The sequence below is a fragment of the Polistes canadensis genome, unplaced genomic scaffold (genome assembly GCF_001313835.1).
Source record: "Polistes canadensis isolate GaletaPanama2010 unplaced genomic scaffold, ASM131383v1 scaffold_109, whole genome shotgun sequence".
NCBI lineage: Eukaryota > Metazoa > Arthropoda > Insecta > Hymenoptera > Vespidae > Polistes > Polistes canadensis.
The window spans coordinates 175,738-198,966 of NW_014569656.1; the positions used below are offsets into that span (position 1 = coordinate 175,738).

General features: G+C 37.6%; 1 protein-coding gene across 2 annotated transcripts in view; it reads right to left on the reverse strand.

Annotated features, from left to right (window-relative positions):
• Window positions 1–6,990: 6,990 nt before the first annotated feature.
• The window catches only part of LOC106787667 (brain tumor protein-like), a 59,641-nt gene continuing 43,402 nt past the window's right edge, over window positions 6,991–23,229 (reverse strand). For both annotated transcript variants that reach the window (XM_014750235.1, XM_014750234.1), the window contains one exon: window positions 6,991–10,255. In XM_014750235.1, coding sequence (XP_014605721.1) covers window positions 7,804–10,236 — 2,433 coding nt within the window. In that variant the 5' untranslated portion in view covers window positions 10,237–10,255 and the 3' untranslated portion in view covers window positions 6,991–7,803. The remainder of the gene's footprint in view (window positions 10,256–23,229) is intronic.

Here is a 23,229-nt window from a genome sequence, read left to right on the forward strand (position 1 = left end):
AGCAATAATAATAATAGTAATAATAATATGTAAAACGATTCACGATTACGATACAGACACCATGGAATACTGAAGATTTCTTATTTCTATACTTCATTATATCGTAATACGTCAGTCCTCTTCCACACACACATACACGCTTAAAATTTCTTTCACACAATGTAGCTGCTGCTGCTGCTACTGCTGCTGGACCAATCAATCCGTTCTCTCGGAAACACGACCTTTGTCCCGCATTTTTTCTTCTATTTTTTATTTTCTTTCTTTTTTTTTTCATTCGTGATAGTAGAGTAAAATCTTAAGAGAACAAGCCTGACCTAAGCCTATAAAATATACCCTTAACGTTCTACAACACACAACGTAATACCAACGCGTGAGAACTTTTAGGATCGACGGGGTATTAACCCAAAAAAAGAAGCTCTCCTTTCACATCTTTTCTTTTTTTCTTTTTTCGGGTCTTTCATTCTTCGAATCATTCCAATATTTTTCTTCTATTCGTTCCTCACCGTCGATCTTTACATTTCACGCATCTACGTGATAATAATAATCATTAATAATAATAATAATAATGATAATAATAATAATATAAATTATTAATAATTAATAATAATATGACATCTTTTTTTATATACCACTTAAGGGCTAGAAAACGATCGGTGCAATAGCCGAACGGCAACGTTTGCAACGATCGTTGATATTCTTATTTCCTTTGTTTTTTAATAAACTTCGTACATAGTGCGTTTATGGAGAATAATAATAATAATAATAATAATAATAATACGATAATATTATATAATAACTAGGCATGCCATAATATTTTTGTATTTCTTTGGATTTCGTCATCATTCAAGTTAAAAATAGTTCGATCAAACGTACGTACTTACGAATATGTTTTATACGTTTGCCTCCCGTCCCTTTTTATCTCACTCAACCTCTCTCTCTCTCTCTCTCTCTTTTTTTCCTCTCGCTTTTTTTTTTTTGGCGCGCCCTCTTGTCGATTCGTTTTTTTTCTTATTTTGCTTTCACATTCTCGTTATAACAATTACTTGGGCCCGGTTGGCTGTAATAATTACTTATTATTTTTTTTTTGTGGTCTTTATTATTCCTTACTTACACACAGAGTTAACGCACATCGCTAATACTCCCTCTCCCTCTCCCTCTATCTCTCTCTCCTTCTTAGTGAATTTTGTTTTTTAATCTTCCCTCACTCTCTCTCTCTCTCTCTCTCTCCTCTTCCTACTTAACACTTGTCTCGACAATATCCGATAATAAAAAATAAAATACTTCGACGAAACATCAGTGTGAAATCCGCGCATGTACTTTTTATTACCATTTTATTTCCCCCCCGCCCCTCCTTACGTGTATTTTTCACAGCATTTTCTAGTCAAAATTTTACCTCTCTCTTTCTCGCGTAGTTTTCATTTTGTTCTCTCTCATTTTCGGTTCATTCTTATCCCACGATTTGTTTGTTTTTTTTGTTCGTTAATCCAATCGACGCTCGACGGCGGTCGCCATATTTTGCGCGTAATTGCGAACGTATAAAAATATATATGTGTCATCTATAAATCCGCTAGAGGTTTTCTAAAAACTCGTTAATTTCTTCTTTCTTTTTTTAACTCTTTCATCTTGTTTTTCTTTTCCTTTTTTTTTTCTTTTTTTTTTTTTTTTAACCATTATAACTCGATCACCAGCTTATCGACATCGCCGAGCGCCATAAAGGATTCCTCCAACTGTTTTCCCCGTTTTAATTTGTATTTTCTTCTTTTTTTGTTTTGTTTTTTTTTTTTTTTTCAAATAATTCCTACCTTTTTTTCTCTCTTATACACGCACACTTTCACACTCTCTCTCTCTCTATCTCTTCCTCTTATTTCTCGCGTTACTTGTTAGCAAATAAATACGATGCTACGAAGTAGGGATGAATGGAAAGATGAATATGAGAATAAGGTTTGTTCTTCATCTTACTGTCAATTTCTTGTTATGTGTGTAATGGTTTATAAAGAAAAAAACAAAATAAATGAGAGAAACAATATCAACTATCAAACTAATGATTCAAATTAGCGAAGAAGAAATTTTGCTACAAGTAATAAATAATTAAACATACAGAGATATGTATACGCATATAGATAAAGTATTATCACGAAAAAAATGTGGAATGTATAGTGAGTATAGAATGTGTGAGTTATTTATTTCATATTTTTCTTTCGAGGAAATTCTAATCTTGTTCCTTTTTTTAAAGTATGCCGAATGTTCGACGAACGGAATAGCAGCATCTGTTTATTTTTGCATTCGTTTAAAAGAAAAAAAAAGAGGAGTGTATGTCATGGAAATCAGGACGACGAAGGATCCAAAAGATGCATTCGAAAATATGTGTTTATATACATGTATATATGAGGATTAAGATATAGTGGTTTGGTGAAGCATTCCAATGGTGATGGTGATGGTGGTGGTTATAAAACAACAAAGAAAATAGCACAAAAATATAATGTGAACTAAAAATATTATTAAAAAGCATTTTACAACAAAAAATAACTAAAAAAACAAACAAAAATACGATTTACAATTTAAATTAAGAACAATAAGAAGATTATATAATCTACAAATAATAATATTAATAATAATATAATAATAATATTAATAATAATAATAATATAATAATAATAATAACATATAACAAACCAGTACAAAAAAAATAAAAGGGCAGACAGTTGCGAGCTAAACGTCCTCGCTTTTGCTTTCTTTTTATTCTTATAACTTCATTTCTTATATTTTTATCCTCTTTTTTGTTCCTAATTTCATTTAGTTACTATTTGTAGAATATACTTATATCACTTCGACGCTCGAAGTAGACAATACAAAAAAAAAAAAATAAAAAAGGGAAGAAAAAAAAATTAAACACTAAAGATGCACACATACGTAGCATACACACACCCTTCATTCCTCGATTTCTTTCTCTGCACACATCCATCTTAATAGGAATGAAGTTTCTCTATCTTCGATTTAATTAATTAATTTAAACGAAAGTAATGTACGCGTGGTAGCTAGCTGGCAATATTGGATCTTCTTTTTATCGATTTAGAGAACTAAGTAGGTTAATGATAATAATAATAATAATGATAGTAGTAATAGTAATAATAGTAATGAATATAATAATAATAATAGCAATAATAATACAATTGTAATATAATAATAATAATAATAATAATAATAATAATAATAATAATAATAATAATAATAATAATAGTAATAATAATAATAATAATAATAACTATAAATCAACACACACCTAACGCGATATAAATACTAATGGACATTGTGAAATCGAGTTTTGTCCTCATTGATTATGTGAAGAAAATCATATAGACTTTCATGCATCTCGCAAATTAAAAAAAGAAATGATGAAAATCGTACGCGCGCTTTTCCATACCTTTCGACGTATCTATTTAATTTATTCTTTTAACACAATAAAGATCTATCCGAGGAAATACAATGCAATCAAAATTTGTATTCAAATTGGAACAAACAAGATGATGTTGAAGATTGTGAGTTTAATTATTCCGCTGATCTTTTAAGTTCATAAATGAAAAATCGATACGGGCAAAAATAAGATTACATTGATTTTAAATAATCGACAAAGTGATAGAAAATGTGCATGAATGTGTTCGTGCGTTTGTGTCCAACAAAAACTGTCACGAAACATTTAACAGAGAAAAAAAAAAGAAATTCGAATTCATTTTTTCTCTCGAATGAATTTGAAGGATAAAAATATTTAATTTTATCAATCAAAGTCTTCAGTACGAGTTCGATCTTCCTTCTTTCTTTCAAAATACGTTAATTTATCACATTAACGATCTATAAATGATTTATTGGAAAAGAAATAAATTAACGTTGCTCACGAAGTTCTAAATAATTCCTTTTTTCAATTTATTTTTCATTTCTTTTTTTATTTTTTATAAATACGACAGTTTGTTTTAATATTCTAAATAACATTGAAACAATACCTATAAAAAGGAAGGAATAAAAAAAAAAGAAAAGAAAAGAAAAAAAAACAAAAGAAAGGAAAACATTTCCCTAACATCGTAGCAACAACGTTTTACATGACATTTAGTCTATACTATGTAAAAATCTAGGAAAAGCTCGACTTAAACGAACAAAATATAATTTTGTTTTTTTTCCAGTCCTTTGATTTAGTTGAATCAACCCCTTCCTTATTTCAAACTTAACAAATTCTTATCAAGCGGTCCAAAAATTTCGGAACGACGGCAAAGGACTTTCCGCAATTTTCGGATGAACTTAAATGATTTAGTATCTTTCAAAAAACGTGTATGATTTATTGACAATGTTGAACAAGGTATGATTCCCGCGAGCCAGCTAGCATTGTTCCACAGTTTTCTTAATGATTCACCAAACTTCTATCATTTTATTTTTCTCTTGTCTATTCCAATTTTAAAGGGAGGATTAGGGGGAGAAATTAAGACTAATCGCTCACCTTTCGCCGCGTTTTTTTTTCTCAGACGGTATGAATAAAGTATAAAAAGAAAGAAAAAAAAAAAAATGAAGAAAACCATGGTGCACAATAATGAGAGGAGAGTAATAAGTAAGATCATAGGTAAATCGAATTAATAATACTTGCGTATGCACTCATCATACATACTCTTCTCACCATACACGCGTATACACATATAATAATAAGTAATAATAATAATAATAAAAAATTAATAGCAAACATGCACGAAATCGGATTTTACGGTGGCTTCTATTATTCTTTTTCTAAGGAACCAATCCGCCATTTACTGACTCTCATCTAACAAAATATATTAATACTATACGATCGCACATAGAACACTAAAGGCAAAACTCAATGTTTTTTTTTTTTGTAACCAGTTATATTAAAGGAGAAACAAAAAAAAAGAAAACTAGGACATCGAAAAATGATCGATGAAAAAGTAAATGTAGTGAAATAGTATTATACGGAATAATTAAAAATAGAGAGACATTTTAGGAAGAAACGAACACATAGAAAATAGTAAAGAGAGAGAGAGAGAGAGAGAGAGAGAGAAGAAAGAAAGGAGATAAAAAAAACAAAGGGGTAGAGAAGGGTGTGCACGCATACTACAAAACTCTCACTAACTATGTTATAACTATAGCTACTTTTAACACCACTACACAAATTTCAGGACGTAGGTGTAAGTGTGTGAGTGAGTGTGCGAGTGAGTGAGAGGATTATCCAATGGAAAAGGAAGAATTATTGTTAACGATCATCATCCGTCGTCCTCCTTTCATTTACGTTAATTTTTTGTCTATATTTTCTTTGGAGGGTAGGAATATCTTCTCTCGTCTGATCTCTTTCTATCTTATCGCGGACTCATCTCGTCATATTGTTCGAGCCATCGCTAGTCGGAAGAATTCATTTTCTTCAATATCCAATAAAATCCCTCCTCCGTCATCCGTAAAATCATTATTTCTCTCTTTTCAACGTCAATAAGATTAAATCGGTAACGTAACGTCTATGGTAAAAAGAAAAAAAAGAGGGGAAAGGGAAAAAATTAGTAATGGCTCGAACGTTCAAATAAGTTACATATATTTTTGTTGTTGGTTGGTAACCACGCGCGTATGGTTATTTTGTTCTCTTTCTTTCTTTCTTTCGTTCGTTTTTTTTTCCTACTTACTTCCTTTTTTTTCTATTTTTTGTCAATTAGATAAAGTCCGTATCTCTTTCTTTCAAGTATCGTCATTAATACTCCACTTTTTCACGGCAATCATTTTGGGGAGAGAGATACCGATCGTTTGAAAGAAGAAAAAAAATCAAAAAAAGAAAAGATAGGGAAAGGAAGATAAGAGGGAAGGTACTTTCTCTGAAGTAAATCGTATAAAATAAAACAAACAATTATTAAAAAGAGATAAAGAAGAGTTAAGGAAAGATTCTATGATTCTAATGATTAATAATAATAATAATAATAATAATAATAATAATAATAATAATAATAGTAATAATAATAATAATGATAATAATAATACTAATAATACTAATAAAAATGATAATTGAGAGCGATGTCCTCGTCATAAATTTGCGGAGGGGGATGAAGTTAATCCGACTTCTTTCGAGTATAACAAGGATATCCAATCGAATTCAATTTATTCCATAGATTTCTTAAATCTTTTATCGTCGCGAACAAGAAAACAATGCAACAGTAACACGAGAATTCTGTCCATAGATTTGTTACGAAATAAAATCTAGTTTGGAACGCATGCGAGCGGTCACTCGTAAATAGAAGATAAACAAATTAATCGCAATGTCGGGTGATTAAAAATTAGCCGCGAGGCTGGTAAGAAGAAAAGAGAGTATATCAAAAATAAAACAAAGTTCGCGTTCTCGTGCGATCGTTTCTCCTTTTTTTTTTTCCTATTTTCTTTTCTCGCTTTTTTTTTTTGGATATTCCAACGACGCAATGATTACGCGACAATCATTTTTATTTTATTAGTTAATTAATCTTGTTGGTTAGTCAATTAACATTTTGAGCTCGTTTCGTCGGCGGACACACGAGAAGAGTTAGAGCTAAGAATCGCGAGAAGAAAATTTTGTCGGCCTCCTTTTGTCCTATCGTTATTTTCACTGTTAATTTTTTCAAGGGACGGGGGAAGCTTTGGGAGAGGATCATCTACAACGATAATGGGGAAAAGAAGGAGATGTAACGTGTATGTGTATATGTATGATATTCGTTTCATTTTTTCGCGAAAATTAATGATGAAGAGAAAGAGAGAGAGAGATAGGAGAGAGAGAGAGAGAGAGAGAGAGCGAAAGAGAGAGAGAGAGAGATAATGATAGGAGGAGATAAGGGAAGAGGGGAGAGAGTGACTAGCGGCGGCGAGCTCTACAACTAAACAACAACAACAGTATTTTCAGTTTATAACAACATTAACAAGTAAGTTTCGCGCGTGTGTATGTTTGCACGACGACGCGCCACGTGTGCCGTATAATGTATATGAGTAGATGTGTGTATGTGTGTGTGTGTATTTAGAAAGTGCATATGCGTATACCTTTGCAAGGTTTATCATATGTATGTAAGTGTAACAATAGTAGGAATAGCAGTATTATAAGTATTGGTATCGGTATAGTAGTAGTAGTAGTAGTAGTAGTAGTAGTAGTAGTAGTAGTGGTAGTAGTAGGAATAGTAATAATAGTAGTAGGGGGCGCGTGTAAAAGTGCGTATGTAGGTGTGACGTTCCCCGCGTTTGTGCGCGCGTGTGCCTAATAAAAGATCTCCTTTCGATAAGTAGACGCACGCGAATGAGAGAGGGAGACAAGTAGAGGAGGAAGAGGAAGAGGAAGAGGAAGAGGAAAAGGAGGAGAGAGCACGAAGACGTATCATCTTGTTTCTCGCGATTGCAGCTCATCGTCGTCTCTCGACTCCGACAAGAATAAGAAGAATAAGAATAAGAATAAGAATAAGAAGAAGCTTGCGAAACGCAACTGCTGCCGCTGCTCTTGTCGTTTGGCAATCGAAAGAGGGAGTTGGCGGAGAGGGTGATGGCGATGGCGATGGCGATGGCGATGACGATGGCGATGGCGACGGCAATGACGACTATGACGCGCGGTGGACGAAGAAGAAGAAGAAGAATAAGATCGATAGCGAGTTTAGGTAGAAAAAGTTCGACAAGATCGAGTTTTTTCGTGGATAGTAGTAATAATAATGCGAGCACAACGGCGACGACGAGAGGGACATCGATAAAAAGTAGAGTAAATAATAGAAGAACAGTGGTGGTGTCCCGACACGGCGATCATCGTCGTCGTCGTGACGCCTCGCTGGTCTACATAACGATAGGCGGTACTTGAACGTAACGATAAATGTAAAGACGATAGTCCTTGCTCGCCAAAACGACCGAACCGTCGTCCATGAGGGCCACGTCGAAGCACTGCGCGTGCTTCACTTTGCTCTCGAGAGCGGACACCAATTGCCCGTCCTGGGTGAATATCGTCAAGTTGAAGTTGTTGTGATTGTCGGCTATCAATATTTCACCGGCAGCATTGATGCCTACCCCGATCGGGTAGTTGGTGATCCCCTCGCCGCCGATTTGACGCAGATACGCTCCCTCGTAATTGAAGACTTTGACGCAGTGCGCGCGGTTGTCGCTGATGAAGATCTCCTGTTTGTCGTTCACCACAACTCCGTTCGGGAACTCGAGGTGTTTCGAGCACCCAAACTTCTGCAACACGTTGCCGGCTTGATCGAATATGATGACGCGCATTACTTTGCACTCGACTACGACGATTCGTCCCTTAGAATCGACGGTGACGCCCCGCGGATGTTGCAAAATGTTGGCTCCGAATTTCCTAACGAATTGCCCGTACTGATTGTAGATCTGTATCTGATGGGTCGGCGATCTCTCGGTGACGATGATGTCCCCGGAGGTGCGCACCACGGCGACTCTGTTCGGGTAGAGCAGTTGCCCGTCCCGTTTGCCGCACTCGCCGAACTGGAACTTGAATCTACCCTCCTTGTCGAAGATCTGTATGCGATGATTGTTCGTGTCGGCCACGATGATGTCGTTCTGAGCGTTTACGGCTACGCCCGAGGGCTCGGTAAATTGGCCCTCCATCACTCCGAATTCGCCGAATTTGCAATGGTAAATCATTTTCTGTCGCTTGATTTGCGACTTTAAAGGGAATATCGTGGCGGACATCAATTTGGAGGTAAGGTCGAGGACGGACTCGCCGGGCGCGGTGTTCGGGGTGACGTTCACCGACGTTGGCATCGGGAAATGGTCGTTGCTCGTGACCACGGGGTAGGAAGCGTCGCTACCCCCGTTGCTCCACTTCTCGTAAGAATTCGCGTTCATGCCGTTTAAATTGAGATCGCTTATGGTCGTTGAGAAAGGCCCGAGACTGTTGGCCGAACTGAAACGTTTGGTAATGACGCTGCTGCTGTTGTTGCTGTCGAACGGCGAGGGGGAAGTCGACGAGGTCACCGTCGAACTCGAGACCAATCCGTTGCTGTAGGGTCGATCCAAAAGCAAACCGCCCAAGGATCCTTGGCTCCCAGGTCCGTTGCTGTTGTTATTCCCGTTGATGCCGTTGCTAGAGAGAGCGGTTGGACGCGCTATCGGTGGCTGCTTGCCGATCGGTCCGGCGGCGTTGTTCTCGCTATTGCTACGAACGTAACCGAACGTGTTTCTAACGCCAACTTGAATGGCTTGATAATTACTGACAAATTCCAAGTCGGATATTTGGTTGGAAATATCTGGCGAATAGCTCATAAACGCTTGGAATTTGGAATCTAATAACTTCTTCACCATAAGTATGTCCATCATCGTTGTGAACTTGATCAAACGTTCGCCAAACTCGCACGTATGCTGCATCTTTTCCATGGTATCGTTAGCCTTTTGCGTGAGAACGCTTATAGAGATCTGTTTCGCGGAGAATACCGATTCGAGTTCTTTCAATAATTCCTGCTTGCGTTCCTCCAGCATGGATTTGTAAAACTGGAAGGTATCGTTAATCTCGTTTTGCGCTTTGTGATATTGAACTTGCAATTTGGCGGCACCGTGGTCGGCGGTTTTAATGGCAGCCCTGACCTCGATTACTTTAGCTCGACAATCTTGTACGGCTCTGGAAATGGCTTCGACTTGCTGTTGACCGATGTCCGACACGTGCGCGTATTCGTGCATCGGACTGAGATGTTCGGTAATCGTGCATTCCTTGCAAACCAATGCCATGCACGACCGGCAAAAATATTTCATCGCTTCCTTGTGTCGTGGACAAATAAAGCTCCTTTCCTCGGTATTGGTACCACCCCCACCACCGCCCCCACCGCCGCCGTTCATAAGTAAATTGTTCTTGGACAATTCGGTAGTGTTGGCATTGCCGCCGGTACTGTTGACGGTATCTATTTTGGAATCACCGAGATTGTGGACTCGGTGGCCTTCGAAACAGTGCATAAACTGATGCGCCATGACGCAGTTGGGGCAAAGGAAATTGGCGCAATCGAAGCAACGCGCTACGGCGTCCGATTCGGTGGACTTGCAGCCGGTACAGCGTACACCGGCGGCGGCGCCTCCAAGACGGCAACGGGGACAGGTCTCCCCGGGTTTCGGTGCGTCGAGGCAGAGGTCGCAACTGTCGACGTCGCAGATCGCAGAGTCGCTCGCAGGGGGGGAACTGCCGCTCACCGTTAGCGGGGACAGCGAGGCCAGGGACCCGAGGGAATTCGCGCGCGATTCCAGCGAGGGTGTCGGCGAGGCCATCTTCAATCAACCGGCATCCCTGAAACAACCAAATTTATTCTTTATTATATCTCTCCAAAACAGATTTATAATATAAGATATACTACGAATACCCAGATGGATGGACACTGGGAGAGAGGGGGCAACGCAGGCTGGCTCTAAGGAATTCACTTCCGGCCAACTCATCCGAGTAGGATCGCAGCCGAGGTAGGCGCTTTCAAGGTCGTGCCAGGGAATGGCTCGCCGAACTCTCGACGTCACACGAGGAAGATTCTCGAGGAAGATTCTCGAGGACCACCCATATGTACATATTTCTATGTATATTCCTACATACACGCGTATACACGACGCGTATTTACGCGTCGCCCACGGCTCGGTATAAAGCAAACGCAAGAGGCTAGATGAAACAAGAGAGATGGACAAATATACGACGAAGGAGAAGGAAAGTTTATATATAAAAAGATTACAAAAATGAATTTAAAGAAATAATAAAATATAAGAGGACGAGAATGGCATTGTTTCTCGTCTACCGATCCTTGACTTCTCTTCGCGAGACTATTCCCACGCGAGTAGGATACCATACCACCTTCCTCGTGGTGTGTACAATACTTTCCTATAGCAAATTCCATCACCTCGTTGTTTCTTTCTATCTCGAGCTCTTTCTCTGTCTTTAAACTTACAACGAGTAAGAGGCAAAGCTCGTCTCTTTAATTAAATCACTTGGGCTGCGGGCAGACGGGTATGTTTCACCTGAGTGCTCGTAGAAAAAGAGAGAGATGGAATGAGATAGAGAAAGAGAGAGAGAGAGAGAGAGAGAGAGAGAGAGAGAGAGAGAGAGAGGGAGAGAGAGAGAGGCACGTTGGTATCCTTCGGAGTCCAAGGTCACCAATACGAAGGTTATCGTACTTCTCCCACTCGGCTGAACGAATTTGCAGACTTACGCTCGACGGCCTAATATTTTTCCATTAGAATTACAAAGAGTGAAGAAAACAAGAAAAGAAGATAGATAATCGTTAGAAAAGAGTTAAGTGAACCGAGAAGAACAAAGAACGTCTTTCCTTGATCAAAACTCTCGAGGAAATGTTCCTAATCAGGGACCAAAGAAATGATTTTCTTCTATGTTCAATGTTCCATCTACTCTTTCCCTTTCTTGGTACATTCGTGCAGGAATTTCGATCGTGTACCGAGATAAGAGGTGAATGCTCCTGAGGGAAATAATTCTCCTTCTTCTCCTTCTACTCCTTCTACTTCTTCTTCTCTCTCTCTCTCTCTCTCTCTCTCTCTCTCTCTCTTATACAGAGAACCAAGGAAATCATGCTTAGCATATTGAAATCGAGATTCTCATACTTAGTTCTATACGTCGGTACGTCGTTGACTCATCATCATCATCATCATCCTGAGTCTATAAACCAGTATTTATTATCTTTAATATAAATTCTGTGTAGAAAGAGATTTATTCGACAAAATATAAAATATTTAAAATCGCTCGATTCTTAAAAAATTTATTTTACGAGGATAGTTATAACATCATTGTCAATTGAATAATAGTAATCGTTTAGTTTGAAACTCGTACGAAATCAATGATGGAACTACGAACAACTGCTACCAACGAAGAAGGGTAACATTAGCGTGGTACGTGTGTGTGTTGGTAGCAGGGTGCGTGCACCCCTCGATCGATGAACGTCGTTCAGGGGTCACGCTGTGCTGCTTGCCTCCCTTCCTTCCTTTCCTCTCTCTTCGCCTACCCTTCATCCGTATGGCCCTGGAGTGGCTCGATTCTCTTTCTCTCTCTCTCTCTCTCTCTCTCTCTCTCTTTCTCTCCCTCTCCCGCACTCTTTCCCCATCCCTTCTCTTCCTCGTCGGCCAGTGCCAGCAGACTGGTAGAAAAGTGGGGAGGACGAACGTGAGAGAGAGAGAGAGAGAGAGAGAGAGAGAGAGAGAGAGAGAGAAAACATCTATAGTACTAGTTCATCCGCCACGATCTACGACCTTGGACGAGAAAGGTCTCGAAGCTGCTCCGAAAGTCGTGAGAAAGTCGACTCTTCTGTTCTCTCCCTCTTTCTCTTTTTTATTTGCAATCCAATTTGATAATTTTCGTTTCATCATTTTGTTGCAATTGTATTTGAGAAAAATAAAATTTCATGACAAAATTTCTTCGAATCAAAGTAAAAGGTTTTACGTGGTATTTCGATGCACTTTTGATAAGAACTTTGACACTGCGATAACCCAATACGTATTTTTCTATCGAGCTAAGGTATTGGAACGTGGAATTTATTCGATATAATGTTTAAAGAGTTTGAGCGAAGAAGTTAAAGAAAGAAAGAAAGGTTCATATCGGAAGTTGGAAAAGAATTCCAATCTCTCGAAAACTTTATTAGAATCGCAAAATCGTTTGGTCTGGTAGCGAAAGTAACAGCAACAGCAACAACAACAGCAGCGGCAACAGCAACCAGCAGAAGCCAGTAATGGAATATCGAAGTCATTGACTTTGGTTAGTTGAAGGGAAAGGGAAAAGAAGAAGAGGAAAGGGGAAAGGAAGAGGAGGATGAGAGTCTCGTAAGTTAGGATCCCACGTCTATACTCTTCTTCCTATTTTCTTTTTCTTCTTGGTGCTTCCGAAGGAGGTAAAGGAGAAGACTGAGAAGAAGACTGAGGAGAAGATGGGATATAGGTATAGGAGTATCCTTTTATTAAAGTACACCGGGCGTCCGAGTACGCGCCAACGGCATTAATTCTACCGGCTGTCTAGGCGATCGGATCTCTCTCTACGGGAGGAACACTCTCAAGGGCGAGCCATAAATCTTGCCGGCCCTTGTCGGGTCACCTTTGTAAAACCAGTACTACTCGGTGAGGCCTGTGCTCTGTGTGTGCATACGTGTAAGCTACGAAGAGTTGTATGGTAAGTGCACAAGGCATAAGAGAGAAAACGCATCTATATTTTATCGAGTCGAAGAAAGAAGATCCTCTATTTTCCTCCTCCGAGATCATCGACGATTTACTAGACAAACAAAAAATGAGCCCTTTTTCCAAGGTTTACAAGCTGCCGTGGTATATTATCTTCTCGAGTCGACGAGTTCCTATCAATTTAACTATAGGCTATTTTCTCTGATGACACGTTTAGCATGGACCGATGGAGATCTCTGCGAAAATGGGGATTAGGGGATGATGATATCATTTTTAATGGCTAAAGGAAGACGTAGCAGCTTTGAGATCTTGCGATAAGATCTTATGCCAAGGGAAGGATTTTAAACGAAGACGTTAGATCAGATAGGTTTGAGAATGTTTCAACTTTCGATATTCTATATAGAATTTGTCGAAAATGAGAAAAATAATAAGAGAGAAAGAGAGAGAGAGAGATAAGGAAGATAAATAATATCAAAATTATAAAGGGATAGGACTACTCTGCGCGTAGATCGATCGGATTAGAGAAATAGTTGGAGAAGATAAAACAACGAAAAAAATAAGACAATAATGGACTGGTACTATTAATCTTGAATCGTCCAAGGTAAAATAAAGTGTAACTGTTGAAATTGAAGGCAGGGAAATGGTAAGAATTTCATAGGGTTGAATTGGGAGGGTGTAAAAGGGAGAGATGGCAGAGAGCAGCCCGGTTGAATGCACTGTAGGAAAGGGTGGCGGACGGCGCGTCTGGTTTCTATGGAAACACTGCATCGACCGCCCCAACCCTCGTCGACCGGGGGTCCGACGAGGGTCGCGTCCGTCACTGTTAAGGTGGGAACGATGGTGGGGACTGATGGTGGGGACGCACGCAGTCGATTCCCTTCCCCTCTCATCCCTCGAGAGAAGGGAATGGCAGCCGGCCGGCGGTGCATCGCCCTTCAAAGCTCCACGGCAATGCGTGTTTCCACTATCTACAGGGTGATTGAGAAATAACGATAGATTCCGCGCTTTTTATCTTCAAATCAATTTTCAGGAACTTTTATTTTATAAATAATAGCAAAAAAATATTAAGATTCGTTTGACAAACGGTATTCGAGATTGTATTATACGTACAAACAAAGAAGCGTTCTTTGTTCATCCAACGATATAAAAATAAAACTTATTATCTATGTAATTTATAAAGAAACAAATCCCTTTCTATTAGAGAGAGAGAGAGAGAAAGAGTAAACATTCGAGTAAAGTTCGCAAAAGATTATTTTCATTGTCAGTGTCGATGAGTATCTGGGATCGATTGTAGACGACAGTCGACCCTTTTCCACGTTGGAAAACGTACATACTGCATACATCGATCTATCCATATATAGGTAGGATACGTAGGTTTTCATTAACGTTATTCGTTCGGAGCGATGACATTCGAGGAATCGATATATACGAGTTCTCGTCGTTTTCTATGAAAAGATATGAGACAGTCGAGCAGGCAGGCAGGCAAGCGGGCGACCGGGCGGGCAACTACGAATACGATTCCGAGAAAGAGAAAGAGAGAGAGGAAGAAGAGTATCAGTTCCTGCTGGATGCTGCAGACTGTTGCAACGAGAGAAAGAAAGAGAGAGAGAGAGAGAGAGAGAGAGAGAGAGAGAGAGGAGAGGATAGGGGTGGAAAAACGAGGCGACGGCCCGGCAGACGTTAGATCGATCGTGTCTGCAAGCCGCGACTTAGGGGGCGGAAACGGAAATGCCGCAGGCGGGATCCGTGTTAAGCTTTTCAAGGCAAAGATAAAGACTTTAATTACCGATTAAATGAAATGCACTTAAATTAACGAGTTTTTTAACTTACTTTCTTTCTTTCCTATTTTTTTTTTTTTTTGAAGTTATACTTCTTTTCGCGCGTTTTGGAAAGTGAAGTTAGATGCGATCGAAAAATCGACACCACGAAGTTGTCGATATTTACGATGCGCGGGAAAATTGAAATTATTTTTGAGGTTATATTCGTTTTGGTACGTTAAAGAAGTATAATTTCTTACGTGCGTACATAAGTACACACACCGGATTTTTTTTTTTTTTAATTTCAATACAGAAGGAGGGGGCGACCTAACGTAATGTTAAAAATTCTTAGGCTATTTTTAGCAATTAATTGCACAACTTCTTTTTGTTTTCCGACAATTTTCTCGTGATGTTCGTTAAAAGTACGCCACGCGCCTATCTAATGTATTATATTATTTCGTTTTTACCAGGTTATAATCGGAGTTAAAATCGGTGCGCGTTTTTACGGTACCGGTGGTGGTGGTGGTGCTGCGTCGTCTTTTATTACCTCGCGCCGGACGATAAAAGTGCGGAAATCCGATCCATTAGAACGTTATTTTCATATTAAACTCGTGATACTCTCAGTCGCGTTCAGCATCAGACCACTAAAGAGGATCAAATTAATAATAATGCATGGCATAACGCGAAACGTAATCTTTTGTACTCTACGATTGATTATTATCATCGACCGTGTAACAATATTTTTACAGATTTTGCTTCTTTTCTCTCATAATTGTTAACATTCATTAATATAAGATAAGAAAGAAACAAATAAATGAATGTTGAAGAAATAATTAGGCAAAATTTCCATAGCTATCGAACAGAAAGAAGATCGTCAGCCTATAATAATTCACATTTCTTATAGATTCAAATAAATGTTTATACAATGACATAAAAAATAAACTGCTTCCCATATTTCCTTGGATAAGAACAATTAATAAACCCGTATCACTCGTCCTATAAAGTAATAAAAAAAAAATATATATATATAAAAATAAAAGAAAGAATAAAAAAAAGGTTAAAGTTAGGAGGAAAAGAGCAAGGAAAGGGATGCGAATCGTAAAGAGAAGGAAAATCGTTGGAAATTCTCCGGTGTATATGGTCGTAAAGGAGAAAACGTAGGGTGGACACAATGAGAGTAACACAGCCATCGATGAAAGAGAGCGAGAGAGAGATAAACTAAACTCTGGCGAGCATGACGGAGTCGTCGAGCCTTTCCGGAAGTACCGCTCGTTTCGTAGTGGAACTTTACGAGCGCAAAGTTACGAGGAGGAAGAGGTGGCAGGAGGGAGGAAGGAGGTTTCGAACGAGCTCGAACAGACCAGGCCTTCCTCCACCTCTACTTCCACCTCCACCTCCACCTCCACCACCTCCACCACCACCACCAGCTCTTAGAGCAAAGCGAGAGGAGGATGATCCTCTTCGTGCACACACATACAAAGAAAGGGTCAGTGTACTCGTTGAACTTCGTACTAGCATTAATCGAAACGTAAAATCGATTCCGTAGCTGTAGGATCGTTAAACCGATAGTTTCGCCTCGATACGCTTCGCGAAAATGGAAATCAACGAATAGCAGAAGAAGGGAGAGCAGGGGAGGAGGTGGAGGAGAAGGAGGAATACAACGCATGTACGTATGGGTGGCGTTTAAGTATCCTTTAGGAACGAGCGAAAGTTGTGCAAACATCGTACAAAAGTGTTAAAACGCACATTTTATGTAATCCATGGGGAGGAGAAGGGTTGTCTTCGGAGAATTTACATTCTTCCATTTTTTCTTTTCCATTCGGAATTATATTATAGTTTATTCTTTCGTAAGAAAACACTTGGAATTCATTTAAATAACACTCGCGAAACATATTCTCGTCTGATATCATTCTAATTACATAATGTATGCGTATTAATGATTACTTATTAACAATCAGCCAATCTTTTAATAAGTCCAAAGTGCGTTAATTATGCAGTTTTGTAATACGTCAGGCTCTGTCTGGAGCTTTTAATTCCGAGCGACCGATTCAGAGTGCGTTTCCGCGGACAAACAAGGAAAAAGAACAAAACCGACAAAAAAAGTGGAGATTAAAAAAGGGGTAAAGAAAGAAAGAAAAGAATAGAAAGAAAAGGTGGAGTCAGACAAGGCTATCGGTCTGTACTAAATCCCAAAGCGAAACTACGTAGACTGAGCTTACCTTTGTTTTCAACCGCGGTTTTTTTTCTCTCTCTCTCTCTCTCTCTCTCTCTCAATGTTTACAACTACGACTTTTCAAGAGCATCGAAGAGGAAAAAAGTCGAGTCGAGAGCCGAGACGGCAGACGCGGTAAATTTCAGTCTACGTTTTATGTCGTCTTCCAAACGAGAGAGAAAGAGAGAGGAGAAGGGGGAGAGAAAACTTTATGAAAATTTATTAAAATCTCTTTCACGGCGAGAGAATAAGAATAATACTTTCTGTATAATCGATGTAAATATACGAGTGTATAATTAATATGTATGCGTTAGTAAGAAAAAGAAAATGCAATGTTTACATGGATGCCCAAATTAATTAGTAGTACATTCGAAAATAAAAAATAATAGAATAAAATGAATAAATTAATCTTGTATAAAAGAGAGAGAGAGAGAGAGAGAGAGAGAGAGAGAGAAAATGGGAAAAAGATGAAAGAATAAAAAGATAGAGAAAGATAGAGAAAGAGAGAAAGTTCAAGCACCATTTGACCGGACTCTGAATCATCGTTAAGCGACCATCATACGATGGCTCATTAAATTCTATCGTAATGTGGGTGGGTGGGTCATATGATTCGCACGCTGCTATCTTTCACTCTTTCAGTTTTGTAAGTATCATTATACGTTTTTCTACAATCCTCCTCGATGTGGAATTTCGTCGGCATCTTTCTCCGGTTACGTAATGCGACACGATTAACATTTGTCTTCGAAATCAAGAGGAATAAATTATCATAGAAAATCGGTAGAATAAATTCAAATGCATAATAAGCTCACAAAAATTGATTTCCTCTAATTAATAGTTATATTCTATTTGAATCTCTTATTCTTTATTCTTCGGATAAATCTGAAATATATCTGTATAAGATGAGAAGAATAATAAATGGTCTTTAAGAGTTCGGTTCGAAGATGTCAGCAGGAGAGACATTAACGAATGGACAGGAAACGATAGGGAGAAGAACGGAAGTTAACAATTTCAGAAACGAATGTAGAGTGCTCTCCTTAAGTAGGATTTCAATTAAGACTATCAAGTAATTATCGTTCCTTTAAAAAATTGTCTCGGAGATCGGTTCCCATATAATTCTTATATATCTGTCTCTATCTTTCTTTATTGTAATTAACACACATTTATATCGTTAAACCATTTTTCTTATTAATTCATTCATTCGACATAATCTTAATTTCTCTGTGATCATTTTATTTAAGAAATGATACGAAGGGTAAGGTAAAAAGCTTATTATGGGAAACGTATGCATCGTTGAAAAATCTGGTAGTTTTCTTGAACACAAAAGGGTGTTATATATAGGACGACACTTGGATACAGCTGAGAGAGAAAACTGGAGCTTATATAGGACGGAGAAACGACAGCTTCCGTCGAAGGGCTTTCCAAGTGGCATCGACGAAAAGCACACACCTGTGGCACGAGGAGAAAGCTTTAACGATCGAGCTTACTTCCGAGTCCAGCGAGCCATTTCAAATTTCAACATCTTCCAATAAAATATCCAATTTGAATTTCTCTTCGTTAGAAAAAAAAAAAGAAAAAAAGAGAAAAAAGAAGAAGATAGGATTTTTGGAAAATTGCATTACAACGTAAGAAATGTTTCCAACAACGATGCATCGGATAATTTCTATAGACATATTTTGTAGCCCCTTAGAAAAAAAGGTCAGGTATCGTCGTTGACACACCCTCTCGATATAGGTATGAGAGGAGAGTGTGTAAATAAGAGTAAGAGTGAGAGGACCATGGGGTAGTAGGTAGGTTGGCAATAATACCGAGAAATCGCGAGTCGACTTTAAATGGCCTCGCCTTTTTCTTCGTTCTAGTCTTTTCCCACCCCCTCGGGCCCTCGATCTCCCTGACACACAGTTCGTTGCACCCTCCGTGCCTTTGTCTCTAACCTATCGTTTTCCGAACTCGAGTATTTTCTCGAGTCACTCTGCGAGCAAAATTCCTTCTAACAATGTTCCGCAGACCAAAGTTTTTATATACCTACACAATTTACACACAGATTGGACTACAAAGTTGTTTCTACAATTTTACAAAAAAAAAAAAAAAAAAAAAATAAATTATAATAATAAAATAAATGAGAAGAATTTTCTAATGAAAGAAAAAAAAAAATACTCGCTTGTGTCTATGCCTCAGAGTTTGCCAATGAANTATCGTTTTCCGAACTCGAGTATTTTCTCGAGTCACTCTGCGAGCAAAATTCCTTCTAACAATGTTCCGCAGACCAAAGTTTTTATATACCTACAGAAATGAGAGAGAGAGAGAGAGAGAGAGAGAGAGAGAAAGCAAGCAAAAAAAAAAAAAAAAAAAAAAAAAAAAAAGGAAAAAGAAAAAAAAGAACATAAATTATAATAATAAAATAAATGAGAAGAATTTTCTAATGAAAGAAAAAAAAAAATACTCGCTTGTGTCTATGCCTCAGAGTTTGCCAATGAAAGTGGAAATAGGATACGTCGATATAAGGGTATATTGTCGTTAAAGTTCGTATACGGTGGTGGTGGTGGTGTTCGTCATCAAAGACGTTCGATTTTATCCAGAACACGTTGGAAAAAAAGAAGAAGAAAAAGAAGAAGAAGAAGAAGAGAAAAAGAAAAAAGAAAGAAAAAGGTGCGGCAAGTGGGTATAAGGACAAAGATAGAAGGATACACGAGAAGCATCCTGTCGAGGAAACGAGGGAGGATAATGTGAGGTGCTGAGACTCTGATAGGAGGGTGTCACAGGAAGTGAACCCCAGTTAACTTTCCCGTGTCGTCGTCGGCGAATCAATAACGCTTCTTCCCCACCTTTCACCTTTCCCTCCCTGTTTCTACCACTACCTCAACATCTACCTTTCCTCTTCATCTTTCTACTCCTCTTTATTTTTCACTCTTCTCTTTGTGCTATCTTATTCGAAAAAGAAAAAGAAAACGGAACAAAATTTTTTCTTTTCTTTTCTTTTCTTTTAACTTTCAACCCTCGAACATAATTATCTTTCTCAGTTATTTATTTGTTGTCGATTAATAGTAACATTTACACACATGGAAAGTTGTGAAGTCCAGCATGTGAAGGGTTGTAAAAAAAAAAAGATAAAAAACGTAGAGTACTAAGGGTTAATATTAATAGTTTTTAATCTAAATCTTCTAATCTCCTTTTATTAATAAAATCAATTTTCTTATTAGATGCGCGTATGCAAATAATAATGAAAACCATCCGAACGAAGGATAAAGATAAAACAGAAGAATTTCGTCTCAAGAAAGTACTGTCTCAAGATTTTCGAAAGAAGCTCCTGATATTAATCGTTTCTAATCTCGATCGCTAATCGAAAGATTTATGTTGAAACATATTATACGTATGCTTATATATATACATAAATACCGTAAGTATTATACCGTATGATTTATAGCTTGCAGCCGTACTTTGCCTTGTGTTACGCTTATTAAGTCGATTAGCATACGTCTACTGCAAAGTTTAATTAGCCAATTGTAATGCGATTCCTCAGAGGAGCTCGTTTCTCACGGTGTCTCTATCTATCTTTCTATTTCTCTTGTTATCTATCTATCTATCCCTCTCTTTCTCTCTCGTTTCATTCTGTAAAAAGCGTGACGACGAGAAAGATGAACGAACGAGTGAAATAATAGCCAGTATTTGAAAATTATGCTTCTCGCGTTCAACGACCATACTTTGTCGACTCTCTTCCTGTTTACGAACAGAACGGAGAACTTCCTTATTAATAAAACGAGATATCTCTCTCTCTCTCTCTCTCACAGAGTTTTCTGTCTCTTCCTATTTAGCTCTCGACAAATATTTTCCTCGTTTCGTACGTTGTGCTACGGAAAGATTTTATATTACGATATTAGCAAAAAGAGATAATCACGTTTCTTCGCCAACTGTACTTCTTTATTAATAATGTTTTTTCATTTAGATTTTAGAGAATTCACGTAGATTTTTATGATATAACAACAAAAAAAAAAAAGAAAATATAATGATGAATATACTTTATTTATCGTTAAATCTAATTGTAGAAAATTCCTAGGTAAAAAATAATATGAGACAAATGATGAATAAATTTGTATAGGTAAGATCGTTGGAATAAATACAATTATTTTGTTCATCGGGATGGATATAGTATAACAAGTGTCAACACTCTTGTATCGTTTGATCGATAATGCTAAACGAAGACTCTATTCTCATGAAAAATGTCACTGTCATTTGCATTATCCTAAGAATGATCTTTGAATATTGAAAACGATTATTCTCTGTCTTTCTCACTCCCTATCGTTATTCTTATATAATACACACGAATACATTAGAAAGAGGAGGAATTTATCGAGCGAGAAAAAGGGTCTTATCTTTTTTTTTTACTTTTGGTCGTTGTCGCCATCGAGATAAGCACAAAGTTTGGAGGAACAAGAGGAAATGGAGTTTCTTCTCTTTCGCGTGCCTACGTCGACTCGATATTTATCTTTCAAAAAAAAAAACAAAAAAAACTACATTACTGAAGAGAGATAGGCATAAATCAAAAAGAAAATAATACGAATCGTCCTAATATTATTTTTGTCCTCTCTTACTAATATTTTTCAAAGATAAAAATATATGTTAATTTAAGAAAATGAAAAGGGTCAAATAAATGGATGATTTTAGGGGGTTAGTAAGTAGCGTGCCGAGTTCGAAACGAATTTTCCGTTGGTCCTCGAGCAGAATTGCAATCTTGCGCGGTAATTACAACGAGAGTAATGGAAGATTGGTACGGTAGTAGCTAGGGATCTCTTCAACTCTTTATTTGATTTTCAAGAAATTTATCTTTTACCCGTTTCTCTCTGTTTAATTTATCCTTACTCTTACTTTTCATTTTTCTTTTTCAACTTTTTTTTTATTCCCTCTATCTCTCTCTTTCTCTCTCTCTCTCTCTCTCTCTCTCTCTCTCTCTCTCTCTCTCTCTGTTTTTTCTCTTGAATTTTCATCATTTTGCGTCTGTTTTCTCTTGAATTTTCATCATTTTGCGAGATTAAGGTAATTTTTAGCGAACGGAGGAAAATTTGGTGCAACCGAGCAACCCTTAGGTAACATCGTTCGACGATAAATCTTGTGGAGATATTTACAGCTCGAGGCCTTTGAAAATTGAGTTCGGCAAGGAAGCTTACTGGATCGAACACGACACTCTAAAAATCGAAACTGCCCTAGTAGCATAAACGCGAAATGAAAATTTCATGTTGTAACATAGGAACGATATAACTCAACGAGCTTATGTGTCTCATACGTTTTATGCTTTTACCTATCATAAAGTCCTACATAAAAAGAAAAAGAACAAAATTCTATTCTCTTCTTTAATAAATTTTTTTCTCTTTTTTCTCTTTTATAATTTATTTTCTTTTTTCCACGAAGTAACCACGCGAAAAAGAATTCTCAGAAATAAAGGAACAAATAAAAGGAAAACTCTGTAGACCATTTTTATTCGCGTATTTCACCGGAAATGATATATAAAGCAAAAGAGAAAAAGAAAGATACTGATTGCATCGTTTCATTAAGAATTCTAAGAACCGATTAATTGCTTTTCGTGTCAACAATCGAATTCGATTTGACGTTGAAAGTGATAAAGGGATTTAAAGGAAAGTCAATTCTAAACGAGAGTTCTCAAACTTATGTTAACAAAGTTAGACAAATTTTTGGCGACCACCACCACCACCACCAACCCCAACCAACCAGGAAGAAATTAGAAGAGATTATATCTTACTTTTCTTTCTCTCCCTCTCCTTCTAATTTATCTAAATTAACGACCCTACCTCTTATATATTGCTCGTGTTCGTGCTACCTTTATCCATCTTTTATACATCTACTTATAAATTCTTTTTCTATCTCGTTCTTTCACACTATCTTCAACTATTTATCTCTATCACTCTCTCTGTTTCTTTCTTTCTCTCAGAGTTCTTAGAAAACGTTTTAACCTTGTAAGAAGAAAAATTGTCTTCATTAAATTCCAAACTGGTTTAAGCAAAATTGCCTGATAGTTCTATCCTTGAAAAATAGGAGGAACAAGAGAAAAATATAAAGATAGTGTTAGTGCGTGTACGTATGTATGTTACGTTACACTTTATTTTTTCTTTTCTAAAACCTAGAAGAAAAGAC